This window comes from Aegilops tauschii, chromosome 2, assembly GCF_002575655.3.
Source record: "Aegilops tauschii subsp. strangulata cultivar AL8/78 chromosome 2, Aet v6.0, whole genome shotgun sequence".
NCBI lineage: Eukaryota > Viridiplantae > Streptophyta > Magnoliopsida > Poales > Poaceae > Aegilops > Aegilops tauschii.
In genome coordinates, this window is record NC_053036.3 from 193,065,364 (window position 1) to 193,084,066 (window position 18,703).

Here is an 18,703-nt window from a genome sequence, read left to right on the forward strand (position 1 = left end):
GTGCTGCATGATGGTCCTGAGTTTTTTCCAAAAACTCGTAAGTCTTTGCCATCCTTGCAAGTTTTCTTTCTTGGCCACATCAGTATGCTATTTTCATATGCGTTACCTTGATTTGCCATATTGGCTACTTGAAGTTGGTCTCCCGTACATCTATCAGCGTTAGTGCCCTGTGTTGGAACTTGCCATGGTATCCCTATGTGTGTGGTTGTGTCATAAGAACCTGCGAACAAGGACATTGTAGCACATAAGTAGAATGCCATTTTCCTCCCCACAAACATGTCAACTGTCCCTTTTTTGATCATGCATCGTACCAATGTTCGCGTACTGCTCTAGTAGTGGCAGCAACGGCCCTGCGGAAATGAGTTGACTGTACTCTACTGCATCCCAAGGGGCGCTTGCGGCCTTTGAGAAAACCAAGAATCAGTGCCGTCTTCATGATTCATTTTTTCCGCTTTTTCTCCCACTGTGTTTTCAGTCACTGCATGAACAAGAACGCATGAATATTCGATATGCATTCTTGTTGTTTGCACATAAAAGAAAACATGACAATCTTATCACATTTCTTTTTGCATAAACAACCAATACATCATGGCAAGTAGAACATGCACATTCATTCTCTTTTCTAAAATCTGGATGCCAACTATCATTTTGAACCGATGGCAACAACCAACATAATATGATGGCAAGTAACAACATAACATGGTGGCAGCTAACGACAAAGATAGGTGGCATCTAACGACAAATATAGGTGGCAATTAATTTTCTCCCTCCCTATGTACCGCCCAAATTGCTCCTTTTCTTTCCCTGATTTTAGTGAACTCTACACATCCTTCTGGAGCAACTACTCGCAGCAACCCAACCCAGAAGCTTAGTTCAGATCTAGGATATAACATGACAGATCTTGCGTATGTTGGTGGGCAAAGGGGAATAAACACAAATCCGTAGTGTATTTGCCATGACAGTGTGAATCTAGTCGCCATTTTCGTGGGCAATCTGGAAGTGCAATTATTTGGGACAGAAGGAGGAGAAAGAGGAGAAGATCGGAGATCGACCTGTTAGCTCGTCGTCACGTTTTCCGTCGATCGGGAGGGGGGCGGGGGTGGGGGTGGGGTGGCGCTAGAGATCTGGTCTTGTTGCCATGGCAACTAGAGAAGGAAGACAATGAAGGTAGGGGAAGATTGGGATTGAAAGGTAGGAGACGACGGCGGCAGGTCGCACTGGTGTTTGAAGGCAGGTAAGGACAACGGGCGTGTTAGGTTGTGCGGGCAGCGGGGTCGTTCGCCCGGACGTATGGACGATTGTATCATGCGGGCAGTGGCTGGGTGCGCCCGGATGCCGTCGTGCGGGCAGGGTTGTCGTCCAAAATCAAACCCTCTGACCCACCATCAATGGCGGCTCGCCGCGGCCGACGGCGATCTCTCATCTCTCCCTCCGCCACACCGCGGCCTCGTTAAGCGCACGCGCAAGGTCGTGCCCCCTCGGCATCCAGCAGACGAGCCTCTCTCTCGCCCGCGGGTCGGCGCCGGCCCATTCCTTCCGCAGTTCCATTCCCACGGGATCTGATCCGGTGACTATGTGCACGCGTCGGCCGTCGTCGGGAGCTCGTTCTCGCGGCGCGAATTACGATCTTCGGATACCGTTACCTGAGCCTCTCCGCCCGACAACTTCGTCCTCATTCCTCAGCGAGCGCCCTTGGTGAGCTAAATTCTTACTACAGTCAAACAGAGTTTGCGTGAGCGCGTGTTTCCATCTCATTGCCGGCGAATTTGAGGACTTTTCCTACGCACTTTCTTGGCCAGTTGATTGAAACAGAAGCGTGAGAAAATTACAGATAACTTAACAGCAGGTAGTAATCTCCTAGGAACTCTCATTTTGTTGATTCCTTTCGAAGATTCAAAGAACTGCTGTATTTGGTTGCCTCTTCAGTCTTTGTATATACCTAACTAGATTAACCCGCTGGTTGCTGCAGATGACCTATCAAAAGACTGAAATTGTTTGCAGTAGAACTCATAAAGTAGACAGGAAAAAATAGTTTTGAGGGGATATTTTTCATTGAGTAGAATTCATAAAGTATATAGGAAAGTTAGTTTTGAAGAATCTAAACGGTGTGGCTTTCAAACGAAGAAGATCTGCGGTCCGTTTGGTTTATGCCTCAACTCACCCTACCAAAAAATTGGGCATTCCAAATGCCCTACCACTCAATACTCATCAAAATGAAGGTTGAAAACAACAAAGTTGATGTGGCTGAACCATAGAAGAGATAACTAGCAATAACGGCTTTTCAAAAAATAAAATAACTAGCAATAACTGCAGTTAGAGTAGATTAAACTGTATAAGAACATAGGATATGCATGGAAGGAACCGTTGTGTGTATTCATAGGTTTCCGCTTTGCTGTTACTTTCCTATAGTTCAGGGACATCTGTTGCAGCTGTAACCTTGTAGTTTGAGACCGCGGTCTTATCTTTTATGACGAGTCTTCTCATCACTGCCTTCTTATTAGGGAGCACAGCACATGACGATCCACAGACATGGTATTGGTACCCACTGCCCATTGGAGACATGTTTGGTGGACTCTGGCTCTCTGCTCGTTGGAAACAACCTATTTTTTCAGTTATCTGACAGGTTTCCATTGTGTTCTGTTAACTACTGCACTATGATTCTCTATTTTTTACTGCACCGTCACGTGAACTGTAGCTATGCGCCATTGTTACTCTGCATCAGAGTAAAACTTAAAAACCGATCATTGTCCAAATCATTTTTCATTTAGGCGCTCTTCGCTTCACCACTCTGATTTTAGGCTCTCATGACATCATTGAATATCAGTTTGTTTAGCTGGATACTCATCTTAATTCCTTTTGTTAATAATGACCGTTCCACAGCTCGCACTTTCTATTTATAGTGACCACTCAGTGGATGTAAAACAGTTTGAACACTTAGCAGCAGAAGCCTGGACGGCAGCTCCATTTATACTGCTAAAAACCTTCACAATCATTAAGTTATAAGCACAAACTGTTTTATTTGTTCACTCAAATACACACAGCAAAGTGGGACGGAGTTCCGATGAACTGCAGCTCATCGGAAAAGCATACAACCTCATGATTACCAGTACAATAGTATTGCCAGACTATATGGCTATAACATTGTAGTACACAGTTTATTTATCCTCGGCGGCTTATTTCCTGTGCACCTCAATTCTCAGAAAGCACGTCTTGACCCTCTTGTAGACTGCATCAGTGATGCACATTATTTTATGAAGATAGAGAAAGATTTCTACACAGGGGCAACGAGCACCTCATCCCCGACATCAGTGTGATCTTTAACTGGCAGGTCGGTATTCTTATCAAAGGGGAATGGCTCCAGTTTTGGCTGCGCTGCTTTCAGGATCATTTCAATTGGCATTTCTGGCTTTGATCTTTCCAAAGGCGCCACTGGATCAACACTTGGGTCATGACCCTGCAAAGAGTTATAGATTATTTAAAATAGGCTTGCAAATGATACATCTGTTTTATTTTCGACATGCATGGGTGGCACTAACCAGGTTAGCATGCATTTTCTCAACAAAAGTTTGGAAAGTGGCATAGTTCTGTCCCTCCAGTAGCTCATTCGATAACCGGAGGTAGGTGAATCCAAACAGTTTGTGCTCAGGAGGGCCATTCTTGTTGATGCCTTTCGGCCTCGCATTCCTGAGTATTGTGTTGTAAGCAGTGGCATCATATCGACCGAGTGCGTTTTCGCACGCCACATGTAAACCCTCTCTCCATCCAGCACTCAGCACCTAAGATTTTTGATGAGAAGTGCTTCAATGTTTCCGTAAATGATAATTGTAAATTCCTGAGCCATAAATTACTGGGCGGTTGCTAATGGTGTAGTTACCTGTTGGACTAGTTCTTCTGGTGCGCTCTTCGCCTCTTCGCTTTGCTCGGAGTCCCTCATCTCTGCACAAGTGAAGTTCATGCTAGCATGATGCCTTGTGAGCATGCGTGCTATGGTTCTGTAGCCGTCTCTGTCATCTAAGTTGTAGTACCCAGCTGTGAGCTCGGCTGCATGGTTTGGAACCCTGTACCACCAGTGAATGCCAGAGATCTGCAACCAAACATTGGATCATGTCTCATTACATTCTAGATTAAGCAATGTGAGTCGTATATACTTCCTGTTTCTTTAAGCTTGTACTCTATGTTAGAGTGAGTTTGTACATTTTTTGTTGTTTATCAGGCACAACTTCTCAAATGAATCATGATTTTTCACTGAGATCTATAGGATGGTACTTACTTTGATTGCCAGCTGCACCCTGCATCCCAAGAAGACCTTGTTTGCTTCGTCCAAGATCTTGTCACCGTGCTTGATCAGTTTGTTGGAGTACCATGACAGGAAAAACTTCCCCTTCTCTGTGAGGTATGTTCCGTTGTCCTTGAAGAATTGGGTTTTCTCGGGAGTGTCGTTGTACTCTCCAGCATCGTCAGGCAATTCCCACTCAGGGTGGCCAGCCTTCGCCGCTGCTGCTTTGAAGTCTGCTTCCAGGTACTTATCATAACACTGCAGATTATTTTTGTTTTAGTTAAAACAGTTAATTGGAGCCCTTTTGTCTTTACTTGTTATGGTATTATTTTTGCATCCGTTTTAATTCATGCCTGTCTGTTTAGTTGGATGTACATTTGATGTCCACTGCTTTTACCGTTTAATTGTGGGAGCATGGTCTTATGTTTGCTTCTGATACTTTGCTCAAAAGAAGAGCATGATCTCTCAAAAGCCATGAGTAGTATTAATTTGAAATTGCCATTTTATCCAATGCCGCTTATGATCAGAATCACTTTACCATTGGGTGAACCTTTTTCAGTGCAAATCGTCTCTTGGACAAAGATTAAACTGCCTTTGGTCATCACATGTTACATGTATATACGAGGATTTTGTAAGAACAGAAGAGTATTTGGGAAAACACTCACGATGAATTCTCCAATGCCTGGGAAGACCCATCCTTGGCTCTGAGGATACGATGGGTACCTCATCTCTCCAGCTGGGCCAAGTCCCACTTCAATGTCCACGATGGTACCGGCATCCAAGAACTTCTTCATGTTTTCCCTGAAGCTCGCCATGTAATCAGCATACATCTGTAGCAGCCACAAAGAAGGATCAAAGCTTTGCTACCATGAGCACACTGGGGCTACCAAAATCACAACTATGCTGTTGCCAAGACTCATCTCACTCATCTGAATCACCATATATGCAGGAGAACTGGAATGGTGATCTAGCTTAGCTAACCTGGACGGCAGTTCTTCCATGGAAGAGAGGCTGGTCGTCCACTCCAAGGGTGAGGTACTCGATGTTCCTCGTCCCGCCGCGGTTGGTGTAGAAAATGTCGGGGTCGGTGGCGCCGACGTCGCGAACCCACTGTGGGATGGGGATGTTGACGACGTCGCCGACGTTGCCACCGCACTGGTGGAATGACATGATGGCCTGCAGCTTGAGCCCGGCCTCGTGCACCAGGTCGAAGACCTGCTTGTAGGCGCTCCAGTCGTACGCCTTGGGGCCCTTGCCCTCCACCAGCCCCCACCAGACGTCTATCATGACGCCGTCCACGCCGGCCTCCGTCAGCTTCTTCAGCTGCGCCCTGATCTCGTCGCCCTTCTCGAATTTGTTGTCGACGCTCACGACGTCCAGCTATTCCCACAACGAAAGTGAAGGCAAGGTTAGTGGAACTACTGCATCTGAGGTCTCAGATCAGATCTTGTTGATAAGCTGGGTATCATATGCATGATAATGTGAGTTTTTAGATCCTTGGAATGGTTTGTCAGTGCCATGGTGCTTAGCGGGCTGAATGGAGCTTACCGGGAGCATGACGTAGACTTGGACATAGTTGGCTAGCATGTTCCCGGCCATTGTGGCTGCTGGCTACAAACACTGGCTTGCGTGCTCACTCACTCACTGAGCTTGGTTTGCTGGGTGTTGCAGGGGAGGTCGAGGGGTCTATTTATACTGCGAAAGAGGGATCGGAGGAGGCGCCCGGGGTCCTTCTCCAGCGAGGCGAGGTGAACTGGTTGATTTTGGTTACCGCTCACAGCCCAGCTTCAGGGTTGATATCATATTTTCCTTGTCACTGGAAGAAGATTGGGTATCTGAATGTTCTGATTCGTTCACGTGTGTTTAGAGCGGCAAGCCAACAGTATCAGGTTTAAATACGTTATCCGACAAAACGAAAATATATTGACAGGGTCATCCCTTGTTTTCCTTTCCATCACGCTTAGATGACTAGGACAAAGTTCTTCACCCCTCCAAGCTTCACCGTCCAGTCTGTGGATTAAGCCAAAACTTGAAGCCACATGCCCATAAATATATCCTTTTGTTTATAAGCCAAGTGTAAAAGTAGAAAAATAAACCCAACCAGACACCCCCTAATATGTGGTGATTTGGGGGCCTGTGTGGTCGCCCACCTCACCCTCTCCATCAACGGGCCTGTCCTCCGGTGACCAGTGGCGGGGAGGCGAATTCTAGTGCCTCGGCTCCGACTAGTAGTTTAGGTTAGGGATTTTTAGTCGTTGCAAATGACAACTCTTCATCATTGAGTAGGTCTTTTGGGTTTTGATCCTCGATTTCGTTTGTCATGACCGAGTCGATGGAACTCTGGTTTATATTCCTACCGTCTCTTGGGACGATGAGGTTAGGGTTTCTTATCATAGGTTCGGCACAGTATCTGATGTCAGACACTTCAAATCGATTCAACGTCATGACTGGGGCTTTAGGGCGGTGATTCTTAAGGGCACGCGCACGAAGACTTTTCAGTTGTCATCAACAAGGTTAGGATGACTCTGGTGTAGGAGAGGCTCGTTCCGGCAATGGTAGTGGTCGTTCGGTGGTCTGAGGACCTCAATGTATTTTTTTTATTATGTTTGGGGTGCTTTGTACTTTTGGTGAACTTTATAATATAACCGTGTCCTTTTGAATTTTTTTTTAACACAGTATAATTGAAGAAGTTTACATACACACATCCCAATGCATGCACGCACGCACACCCTACCTCCATGAGGGCACGGGAATGTCTTCTTTCGCTGAATGGATATCGCCGGAAAGTCTGAAATAAATCCAAAAAAAAATGAGCACCAGTATCAAATCTAGGACATAAATCTTGATGAGCTGGTTCCACACAAAAACCTAACCATCTGAGCTACACTCAGTCCACGAAAAGAAAATGTATTGACGGGTGACTGTGTATCATCACACATCATGGTTATGTATCGTGTATATAACACTGTCAGGCTGTTAGACAAATAGCTCGATCTTCTCTGCTACGATCCGCAGACACACTAAAAATCTTACGACTACCCATAGAACCGTATATTTTTGCTCAGACACACTAAAAATCTGATGTTAGGGTTTTAGGCATGTCAAATCTGATGTTTTTCATTGCAATTTATATAGGCATGATGATGGCAAATTTAGTTTGCAAGTACAGCAATTTTCTAACAAAAAGTGAATTGAGACAGATTTGCTATGATTATCAACTAAACTTGCCATTCTCTAAGAATATAAATTGTCATAATAAACGTTTCATTTGCCATGGTAAAAAATCTGATGTCAGATTTATAGTCTCGTCCTTTTTGTTTGTATACGTGCTACTTATGTAGAAAACTTAACAGATCAGGATACCATCACCAAAAGAAAAGAAAAACAGATCAGGATACCAGTTCAGATAAAACTTAACTTCGGTTTACCCATGGGTTTTACCCCCTTTTTTTTGAGCTGGCATGCTTATTTTACTTGGTTTTCACTTTTAAGCAGTTGGTGATTTGTTCATGAGCCATCAGGTTGCCATGCCATGTGCACCGTGCTCACTTGACTGCTGAAAGGCGAGACCGGGGCTCCCGCCCAGGCCACGCCGCGCCTTGGATGCGGCGGGCGGTTCTCAACATCTCGACCAGGCCGTTGGATGATCTCTGTCGGGCATTCAGTTGGATTAGCTGGCACGATGCACATGCGCAACCTGCGAGTTGTCACAAATCGCAAGGGCATGAGATCTGTCGTTCTCCGTCAAAACCTTAAAACAGAGTACTGTACTGTATTTCTTCATACTGTACTGTACTGTGAGGTTGCCGGCCATAACATTGCAAGATTATTTCGATGCTGATAATCCGTGGTGCCGATCGATGCTGCTACTGCAAACGAGAGAAATTATCGCGGGGTCTCTTACGCTCTTCTACGTAGTCGTGTTGACGAACCCCTAAAAAATTGACGCTCCGAGGCGTTGTAATCGTGGAATCCGTAACGTGGATCAAGCGGTCGCGTGCGCAGCGCTTAATCACTGCACCGACCGCCCAGGTTGTGAGGCCACGATGCCGATCGATCAGCAACCTACCCCCCAAAGGGATCAGGTCAGGTCATGTCAGTACGTACGTCGATGCGCTGCGCTGCGCTGCGACGGAGCGCCTCCCCGCCGCGAGAAAATCTCGCATTAATCGATCGACGTGAGCCGTCCAACGACCGCCGTTACAGCTCTCTATTATGCACGTTTCCAAAACCCCCCATCGGTCGGCGTCACACGGTACTACTCGTACCATTGCTGCTCCGTCCATCTGGGCGGGTTCACGTGCTTTTCAACGAATCATTTCGGAAAGGCCACTACACAACAAGTCACATTTAGCAATATATTTTCCATTTTTCTTGCGTGGGACCAGTCTAGTTGTCAGACTTTACGATCGACTGATCTGATCGAGGGGCATGCATTGAATGCAGGCAGACGTACGCACGCACATGCAGCTGAGGTGCGTCCTACATCGAGTCTTGGCGTAAAGAATCGCATTTTGTTGCTCTTCTCATCAGTCCCGCGAGTCCGTAACCGTTGCATCTGTGTTCTTCCGTTGTTTGTTCCCGACACCACATAAATCGTCCAATAAACAATGCGTGCTTCTTGTATTAGTATCCCACGAATGAATTACTATTCTTTTTGGTGGACATATTGCTGAGAGTGAGAGACGTCCGCTACTACGATCATTGGCCTACTAGTTACGGCAAGCGTGCGTGTATCGACCCACCCGATTTGCCGGGGTGGTTACAAAGAGCGGCATTATCTTTTTTTGCGGGGGAAAAAGCGGCATTTTCAACCCAATATCCATTCGATCTTGTCGAACACCCTGTCGATGAGCCCCGCGAGGTCGCCGCCGACGCTCATGTCCGTCTCGGGATCGAACGGGTACGGCGCCTCCGGCGTCGTCGCGTCCAGCAGCCGGTCCATGGGTACCGCCGGCCTCGACCGCTCCAAAGGCTTCAGGGGCCGATGGTACTGGGCCGGATCGGCACAGTAATCCTGAAACAGAGCCCAGTGCATGTCGTAAGTCACAGGCTCACAGCCCAAGACGCTAAAACAGGGCTTACCTGATCAGCGTGCATTTTCCTGACGAAGGTTTTGAAGGCCCGGTACTTGCTCCCGGCCAGGAGTTCGTCCGTGAGCCTGAGGTACGTCACCGCGGCGACGCGGCGCGCCGGGACGCCGCCGAGGTCGACGCCGTTGGGACGCGCGTTCTTCAGCATCTGGTTGTATGCCCGCCGGTCGTACCTGGGCAGCGCGTTCTCGCACGCCACCTCGGTCCCCTCTCTCCACCCGGCGCTCAGCACCTGCTGGACGAGCTCCTCCGGGGCGCTCATGGCCTCCTCGGCCTGCTCCGAGTTCCGCATCTCCGCGCAGGTGAAGTTGAGGACGGCGCCGTCGTGCCGCGCCAGCATGCGCGCGATCGGCCGGTAGCCGTCCCGGCCGTCGACGTTGTAGTACCCGGCGGTGAGCTCCGCGGCGTGGCTCGGGTGCCTGTACCACCAGTGTATCCCCGAGACCTGCAAAATCAGGCTCGTCGTTTCTTCAGCATTTTCTTTATCGCTGCAGATGTCAGTGCGAGACGTACCTTTGCGGCGAGCTTGACAGTGCAGCCCAGGAAGACCCTGTTGGCTTCGTCCAGTATCCTGTCGCCGTGGTCGATCAGCTTGCTGGAGTACCATGTAAGGAAGAACCTCCCCTTCTCGGTGAGGTACGTCGCGCCGGCGCCGTCCGCCGTGAAGAAGCGCGTGTCGTCAGGGGCGTCGTTGTATTCCCCGGCGTCGTCAGGGAGCTCCCACTCCGGGTGTCCGGCATCCGTCGCTGCCGCTCTGAAATCCTCCTCTAGGTACTTGTCGTAGCACTGCAGGAACCCTCTTTTAGCAAACTTGGACCAACCGTAACAGAGTGCTAGAGTAGTTCTCATGTTTTTTTTTTTCTGAATATCTCGGGATTTGAGCGTACTTGGAACTGCCCGATGCCGGGGAACGCCCACCCCTGGCTCTCCGGGTAGGATGGGTACCTCAGCTCGCCGGCAGGGCCAAGCCCAACCTCTATGTCCACGATCAGGCCACACTCCAACAAGTCCGCCATGTTCTCTCTGAAGCTCTCCATGAAATCCGCGTAGAGCTGGAATTGCAGCGCTCACACACAAGTAACCAGTTGATTAATTTGTGTCAGTCTGATATACAGCGAGGGTCGTGCGGCCGTGCTGTACCTGGATGGCGGTTCTGCCGTGGAACAAGGGCCGATCGTCCACGCCGATGGTGAGGTACTCCTGGTTCCGGGCCCCGCCGGGGCTAGTGTAGTACACGTCCGGGTCCGCCTCGCCGACGTCGCGCACCCACGCCGGTATCGGGATGTTCACGGCGTCGCCGACGTTGCCGCCGCACGCGTGGAACGACATGATGACCTGCAGCTTCAGGCCTTCCTCCTGCGCCAACCGGAAGAGCTCCCTGTACGCGCGCCACTCGTACCGCCCCGGCCCGGCGCCCTCCACGATGCCCCACCACACGTCCGCCATGATGCCGTCGACGCCGGCCTCCCTCAGCCGCCGCAGCTGCGCCCTCAGGCCCTCAGCGTCACCCACCTTGTTCTCGGCGGTGATCGCTTCTAGCTGTTACGGTGTCGATCGATCGTGTGAGGTGCAATGCCACCAAACCTTGCAAAACAACATGAATTCCCTGCTTCGGTTCTTACGGCCTTACGGGGAGCATGACGAACACCGGGACGTAGTTGGCCAGCATCTTCTCCTCGTCGACATCCATCGGCGGAGGCTGCGCGAAGCAATCGCCAACGATACAAGAACTCAGTTCACGTGGCGCAAGAAACACTTTTGTGCTACTATGCATGTAAATGTACCTGTGGCTGTGGTGCACGAGAGGTCTGCGCGCTCTCGGAGGCGACAGCTCGTAGAGGAAGAGGGGAGGGAGGCATCCTCCCGGAATCGACGATGATTCTTCCGGTGGCCGTCGCTGGAAGAAGAGCAGGTGATGCCGCCCTTCTCCGGCAACTCCCCCATGGCTGTAACTTGACCCCTGACGACGACGGCGTGGTCGCGAGCATGGTGTGCATACGGTTCTTGATTTTCTTTATCTGGGCTTCCCGTACTTGTTTCTGCTGCGACCGATAGTTTTGTGGTTTTGGCGTCGCTGTATATGTATGTAAAGTGGTCATTCCCCGGTGCCATGGAATCCGCGTGACACACGAATTCGTTCCTTTTTGGTGATGCGCAGCCATGGGAGGAGCCTGCCTGCCGGTATCCACCAAGGTGTGGTCTGCGTGAGCTGTGGTTATGCGCGTGTGTGCATGTGGTTTTCGTTCACGTCCTCTTCGTTCTGCTCGATTTGTCTGTAGCATTTCCTGTTTCGTTATCTCGCGGCGCGGCGAATGTTGGGTCTGTAGAGAGGCTGGGTGTCTGTTATTTGTCTCTTTGGTTTTGGCAGTGTGCAGTGATAGGTCCAGCGTAGCTACGCTGTAGATTCAACATGTGGACAGGCTCAAGTTTAGAGGCCAGGAAGAAAGGCGGAGCTGATTCTTTTGGGACTGGCTAGGTGAATTTGGATCCGACTAAAAAAAAAGGTAAATTTGGATCAGTCCTCCCTCTCGTCCGCGGGAGCTCTACTTTTGTTTTGTATCTCTGAAACAGGAGTGAAAAGAAATCAGCTCATCCAAACTAGCTCTTCTTTGGTTTCCCTGGTGGATTCGGGCGCCCACTGCAGCACGTTAGTGGGCCGGCCCATGAACACGCAGGACACTGTGAAAAAAAATATTTATGGCGCAAAAAATCCACCCCGAAACATCGCTTTTGGGAGGATTCGAACGCACGCCAACTAGCTGCAGTGCATAGTAGGCCAACAACTAGACGAAATGTGATTCCTTTTGAAAAAAAAAATGAACAAAATTTGAATGTCCACAGATTTCAGAAAACCTAACGAAAAAGAAAAAAGTTCATGTATTCAAAAAGTTCATAAATTTTTTAAAACAATCAACGATTTTCAAAAAGGTTCAAAAATTTGAAAATAGTTCATAGATTTTGAAAAAACAAGTTCACCGACTTTGCAAAAAGTTCATCGATTTTAAATAAAGTTCAAAAAATTTCAAAAAAGTTCATTGATTTTGAAAAAAAGATCATCGAATTTAAAAATAATTCATTCAATTTGGAAAAAATTCATCGAATTTGAAAACAAGCTCTTCGAATTTAAAAAAAGTTCATCGAAGTTGAAAAAAGTTCATCAAATTTTAAAAAAATCATCAAAATTTGGAAAAAGTTCATTGAATTTGAAATTTCTCATTGAATTTTAAAAGAAGTTTATCGAATTGGAAAAAAGTTCACGAATTTTTGAGGGAAATTCATGTATTTCAAAAAGTTTAGCAAAAAGACCATTCCAAAAGCAATAGAAAAAACCCAAACAAAACCATTCCAGCAAAAAAAGAAAATAAAGAAAGATTATAAGAAGGGAAAAGCTATAAATAATCACGTGAAGTCGGTTGGCTGGTTGGTTGTGTCAACGAACAATAAGCGAGGAGATCGCATGTTCGATTCACCTCTTTAAACAGAAAAAAAAGTAACATGGGCCGGCCCTGCACGGAGAATGGGGTGTGCGTCCAGTATGGTTAAGCCTGTAACGAGCGGTACGGGCGCCATTTAGGAAATGCCCTCGTCCGCAGCACCCCGTAGGGATGATGCCTATGGGTTAACATGCGTGCTCGTTCGGGTCTGATCGTTGTTGCATTTGTTCAGGTTTTATTTCTTTTTTCTTCCCTACTTCTTCGGTTTACTCTAGTTTTATTTGTTTAATTCTTGTTTTTTTTATGTTTTCACTGATTTTTCTCTCTTTTCTTTTTTGTTCGGTTTTTGTTGTTTCTTTATCTTTTTTGCACTGTTTTTCCTTTGGTTTTCTTTCAATGTAAATTGCCTCGTTCTATATGGCCAGTCATCCAATTTTTTTGATAAGAGATGCTAGGATTGATCACAGGTTTAGAATTCTTCTCAGGGTGGGAGAGCTTACCGTGTTTGGTCGATTTGACTATGTACAAATGATATGGTTTTTAATGGTAAAAGTACTTCTCTTATGCAGGTTATCTACAAATGTACCCGGCCACTTCGTTTATGGTCGTCTCTAAAACGCATGGAGAATCGACAGCTATTTACGGAGGTGTGTACACGATTAGAGGCTACGGGAAGGGATACTTTTACCCAACATGAATGACAACATGATCTCAGGATTGACCCCTCTCCAGTTTAGGCGTTATACAAATGTTTACTTGTATTTCGCCGGTTTTTATACTGTTTTTCAGAGTGGACTTCGTTGGATTGTGTACATTCCAATAATGCTGAGACTGGGTGTAATGCTTAAACCTTTTAAGTAATAAAACCCCTCTTATCGATTTTTTTTCAGAAACACAGAGGTGCCGGTGATGCCTTCCAATTCACCTCTCATTGTTCCCCCTGTGTAGATGATGCTCCCACGTGCTAGTCATGTCCAAACGAAAAGTGTTTTCTCTACAAAATTATGGATTAATTATGATAAAAGTTTCTATGCAACTTGGCCAACGATTTGGGTGCAAACCGATGACTTGGTGATTCTCGTCAATCAAATCAGGCGCTTGCTTTATTTCCTTGTTGTCTTTAGCGACTTAAACTTAACTATTTTTACCAGGTTCGTTATGCTTGTACAGTGTGTTGCATGTAAGTGTTTTTTTAAAAGCAACCACGTAATTCATTTTGCTGATAAAAAATCAAGTTACACAACCAAACGCACGTGGAAACTAAAAGACTGACCAGAACAACACGATTGTCCTGAAAACTTTGCAGATAGAACCCTAAAATTAAAAAAATATACAAAACTATCCGTAGAGTTTCCTGCACTTGCTAAAGACCGCCGCCTAAATTCGGTGTCGCCAATGCGCACGCTAGAAGAGACGCCGGGCCTCCATCATTGCCAGATCCAAAGAAGCATCATCACCAACGAGGCTGTGAGTCGATAAACAGACCCACTGCAAGCAGGGAGGCACATGTCGCTGTGGCACGTCGATCGGGGATGTTCTCGTGGTACCTTGGACGCAGACCCGCTGCATTCCATCGACGAGGTTAGGGAAGAACGATAAATCCACCATCTGACCAACCTCCTCGCTCCAAAGCATCATTGTTGCCCTAGCCGCCAACGCCGCTGCGAATAGCGTCAAACGCCAGCGACACACCGAGTGACTAATCTCACAAGATCTGAAGAACGGCGAGAGGACCAAGCCACCTGCTTCATGCCGCTGCTGTTTAGAGCACCACCAAGATGGGGGAGAAGCAGGGGCACCTTATTCCGACGTGGCGCCCGCGACTGATGCGATGCGCCTGAAGAAACTAGCCCAATCCTAACTACTCACCAAGGTCAAAACGCCGAGGTCCCCAGCCCCCGCCGCCGCCATAACGACGGACGGAGGAGGCAGGGACCAGCGGTCTCGCTGACGAAGGTAGGGGGCAAAGTGTGGGTTGCCGCCGCCTGTAGAGAGAGACCGTACGTTGGCTTTGGGCGTTTAGGCCATCTGTGTTTGTAATCTCTCGTGGTTATACCACCTACATACACCATGAAGAATCACTCTACCTCTGGAAAAAGAGATGGAAAGCACATAGAAGCTCTCAGTCAATTGATCGAGTCACGTTTGATTTAGAATAATTGTTTTCAATGTTTTTCCCAAGAGCTGGAATTGGGTAAGTTTTTATTTTGGGTTTAGTAGCTAGCTTTGTAAATATTTTATATTAATGAAAATGAAAATCACCGTAGAACAATTTGTTATACGGTTCTCGGTTAAAAAAGAAGAAGATGGAATAAAAATACACACTTTAAAGGAAGAGGTGGGGGAGGGGGCATATATTGTACAAGAGGAAAACGACATAAGCCAAGATTGGAAACTAGCTTTAGACGTGTGATCAAGCACCGAAATGGAAAACACTACCCTGTCCAGCGATCGCCAAATACAGGCTCGCAGGGAAAAAAGTGGTGCAATTATTTTGCTCTGACTGAAATTGGCAATAGGGTCGGCGCCCCAATTCACGAGCTTGATGTGAGGAATGCAGCGTATCATACCCAGCGCCTCCCTCATCGAAATTGAGCAAGGGCAACCTGTCCTAAAGATTACCAAAGAAAGAAAGTGATACACGTAGTCAGTTTAAAGAAATTCCAGTTTTATTAGACATTGAAATGATAGTGATAGCTGGACGAATAAAGTTTAACTTCAGTCCAATTCTGGAGTCTCGTAGCTTTCATTGGTTTAATTAGCTCCGATCTTAGTAAATTTGAGGCTTTCCGTCAGGTTTAATTAGCACCCACACTTTGACGCAACGTCGGCATTACCTAGCCAGCCTGCACTGCACCACTCCTCAGTCTCCTCTGCTCTCCGCTGTCGGCGCCGCCTCCGCTCGTCGCCGTCTGTTCGTGCTGCCCTGTGACAGGTTAGTCCGCATAACCGGCCATCTCCTATGCGATGCACGCCAGGTTAGTTCGAAGCTAATTCCCTGGCTCGGGCAGGCTTTGCTGCATGCATGGCTTCCAAGCCGACGCCTTGAGAGATTTGTGTGACCGGAGTTAATCAGTAGGCGAATCGGTCCGGGGCTTTGCGAGACCACCAGTGCAGGCGGTGCAACGATCGGTTAGTTCGTTGGGTAGGTGTATGATCTCAGCTAGATTAATTCTGCTGGAACAGTGAAGACTATTACTCCGATATCACTACTTCCCTTGATAGTCGGATTGGCACAATTAATATAGGTTCGTCCCTTGCTAGTTGCTACTACTTGCTTTGCCAGTTTACTCACGTCGTGTTCTCTAAAATCAAATCTGGCCGGTGATGGGTAGATCAATTTGGGTGGAACCTTGGAATTAGCTTCGCCCTCCACCAAGCCCTCGGGTCAGGCTCAGGCCTGCGCCACCTCCACACACCTCTGCCTCCACCGCAATCTTCCCCTTCAATTTACCATTGCCTACTTCCTTACTTCACTCTCGGAACTGGATTAGGAGACGGGCGTTGCTCGCCCGAGTTGTTCCTGCATGCACCCTCGGATCTGGATGTCTGGATGGTGAGGAGTGAGGACGGAGGGATAGGAAGGGCAAGTTCATGGGATGGGAGCAGAACGCTGTTTAGTTAACCGTCGCCTACACAATTTGCATCTTGGTAAATCGATCGATGCATGCTTTAAACGGCGACTCTGTACAGGTTTTCAAATTATCGGAGAACCTGCAAATTAACACTCGTCAATTGGGGATTAGTACGGGGACGGGGAGTAGTTCTTATTTAGGTCGAGACTCGTACCAATGTTTGGTTTTTGAGTTACATTAAACATCTCTGCATTGGACAAAGTAGCTAGTTTCTTCTGTCGATCTGCACCTCCTAGCTAGTTCCTACCAATGTTTCCTCCTGTTATGTTAATTAACACATCTCCACTGTCAGTACCAGCGACCAAGACATGCAGCTCTACATCGTGGTCACCAGGCTGGCCTGCATCGCCTTCTCCACTGCCGCGTTTGTGCTCGCCATGGCTGCGCCGGTCAGCCGCCAGTTCTGGTTTGTCGTGTCAGTACAAGCTAATCTCGTCCCGTCCTCGCATGTATCATCAGTATATCATGTACATTACCTAGGCTATATCTGACATATGCAGGCATGCAAACTGAAGGGCAGTATGCTGACGCTAATGAGTTGGACCTCGATGCGGATCGTGTACCAGGCCATTTGCTTCTACTTTGGAGCACTCAACCTTGATTGCATTGCCCCCATCTTATTCAATGACTCGGTACGCTCGTATCTATTCCACTCTACCGTTTCTACTGCGTACTCCGTACTGAACATCCTTGGTGACTTCATGCAAGCGCGGATGTGGTTGTTTATGTTACAGCTGGTGATGCTCCTCGCATATGGCGCGAGCTGTGCTGGAACTGCATCTGTTTTCTTCCTGCATCACTTTCTGCACTGTCAGCGTCTGCCGTTGATGACCTGCCCGATGTACTTCGCTTCCTCGGTGCTAGGCCTCGTTGCCGTCTTGTTCAACGCCGCCACTACGCTTCGGTTGCTTTGGGCAAGGTGTTCTCGCCACCACGAGGACTAGGTTTCACACACTTGCAGTCTCTATCCACCATCCACGTATGCGTATGCCAGTAGTGGTTACCCTAATTAATTACGTGTGGTGCGTATATATAGCATCTGTTCTTCCCAGTGTGACCGACTGTATCTCTTTGCAAAGACTGCTTCATGATTCATGTATTATCACCCCTTTGTACTATGTGGTACATCTTCATCTCAATTTTTTTTTATAAGGAGAATATATTAATATGGTGAAGATACCAATTACACCCAGGCTCTGCACTAACAAGATGTCCAAAAACATTAAGGATGCACACAATTAAGAAAAAAATGAAAAAGAGAGAAAGAGAAAGGGTCCGTCTAAGTCTTAGTCGACTGAGACTTCGTCGGCTGACGTCACCTAAAGTATATTAGGCCCGTTTCTTGGCTTGGCGTCTGATAAGCTGTATCTGCACGACTTCTGGGATTTTCTTGTTTGTTTGTTTGTTTATTTCTGCTGGGCTTCTTTCATTGTTTGTGTCTTTGGGCTGGGACGTTCCCTCGTGTTTCTTTTACACAAGGAAAAATGTGTTGAACAAAAGAATACAGGTCCAGGGGCGATTCCTATATGACCTGCGCGAGCGTCAAGCCGTCGCCGCTTCGCTGAAGCAAAGAAACCGATAGACATAATATGGGCCAGCCCACTTGGAGCGAGGAACTGGTTTTGTGAAACTTTCAGAAGGTTTCCTGAACCGGGTTTTTTCTGTTTTGTTTTCTTTCATGGGGTTTTTCGGTTTTCTTCATTACTTTTAGTAATCATTTTCTTTTTTCTTTTTTTCTTCTTATTTATCCTCTTTCTTTTCTTTTTTTCTACTTTTTGTGTTTCTTTTTTTCTTTTTCTTTTTTTGTTTTCCATAAATTCGAAATATCCAAAATATGTTCAGATTTTTAGAAATTCGTTTGAATTTTCAGAAAATGTTATTTGAAATTCCAAATTTTGTTCATGTTTTCAAATTTTGTTCACGTTTCAAAAATAGTTTTGAATTCCAAATTTTTGTTCACCGTATTGAAGAACAATGTTCACCATACATTGGGAAAATGTTCAGTGTGTATAAAAAAATGTTCATCATGTATAGAAATTTTGTTTAGCATGCATTCAAAAGGAGTTCATCGTATTTCAAAAAATGTTCTATGTGTATTTGAATATTGTTCACCATACATTGAAAAAATGTTCAGTGTGTATAAAAAATGTTCATCGTGTAGAGAAATTCTGTTCAGCATGCATTCAAAAAAAAGTTCAGCGTATTTAAAAAAATATGTCCAGTGTGTATTTGAATAATGTTCACCCTATACTAAGAAAATGTTCA

At 46.8% G+C, this 18,703-nt stretch overlaps 3 protein-coding genes and 1 long non-coding RNA gene across 4 annotated transcripts; 2 read left to right on the forward strand and 2 right to left on the reverse strand.

The window, feature by feature from the left end:
- The first annotated feature begins 1,290 nt into the window (after positions 1-1,290).
- Positions 1,291-6,936, forward strand: LOC120973218 (uncharacterized). The gene is made up of 4 exons (XR_005767618.3): positions 1,291-1,695; positions 2,502-4,133; positions 4,214-5,684; positions 5,948-6,936. It is a non-coding gene; the product is annotated as an uncharacterized lncRNA (long non-coding RNA).
- Positions 2,993-6,099, reverse strand: LOC109744975 (beta-amylase Tri a 17). The gene is made up of 7 exons (XM_020304112.1): positions 5,825-6,099; positions 5,258-5,656; positions 4,942-5,106; positions 4,271-4,534; positions 3,875-4,084; positions 3,537-3,776; positions 2,993-3,454 (listed from the first exon to the last, which is right to left on the reverse strand). The coding sequence occupies exons 1-7, from the start codon at positions 5,873-5,875 to the stop codon at positions 3,272-3,274; spliced, it is 1,512 nt and encodes a 503-aa protein (XP_020159701.1). The 5' UTR covers positions 5,876-6,099; the 3' UTR covers positions 2,993-3,271.
- Positions 6,937-8,875: 1,939 nt separating the features above from the next.
- Positions 8,876-11,593, reverse strand: LOC109744980 (beta-amylase). Its single transcript, XM_020304117.4, has 7 exons — positions 11,154-11,593; positions 11,000-11,068; positions 10,510-10,908; positions 10,257-10,421; positions 9,883-10,155; positions 9,362-9,814; positions 8,876-9,293 (listed from the first exon to the last, which is right to left on the reverse strand). Exons 1-7 carry the CDS (start codon positions 11,529-11,531, stop codon positions 9,087-9,089), a joined length of 1,944 nt encoding a protein of 647 aa, XP_020159706.1. The 5' UTR covers positions 11,532-11,593; the 3' UTR covers positions 8,876-9,086.
- Positions 11,594-15,637: 4,044 nt separating this feature from the next.
- Positions 15,638-17,630, forward strand: LOC120974507 (uncharacterized). The gene is made up of 4 exons (XM_040400976.3): positions 15,638-15,738; positions 16,731-16,827; positions 16,939-17,070; positions 17,173-17,630. Exons 2-4 carry the CDS (start codon positions 16,747-16,749, stop codon positions 17,380-17,382), a joined length of 423 nt encoding a protein of 140 aa, XP_040256910.1. The 5' UTR covers positions 15,638-15,738; positions 16,731-16,746; the 3' UTR covers positions 17,383-17,630.
- The last annotated feature ends 1,073 nt before the right edge of the window (positions 17,631-18,703 follow it).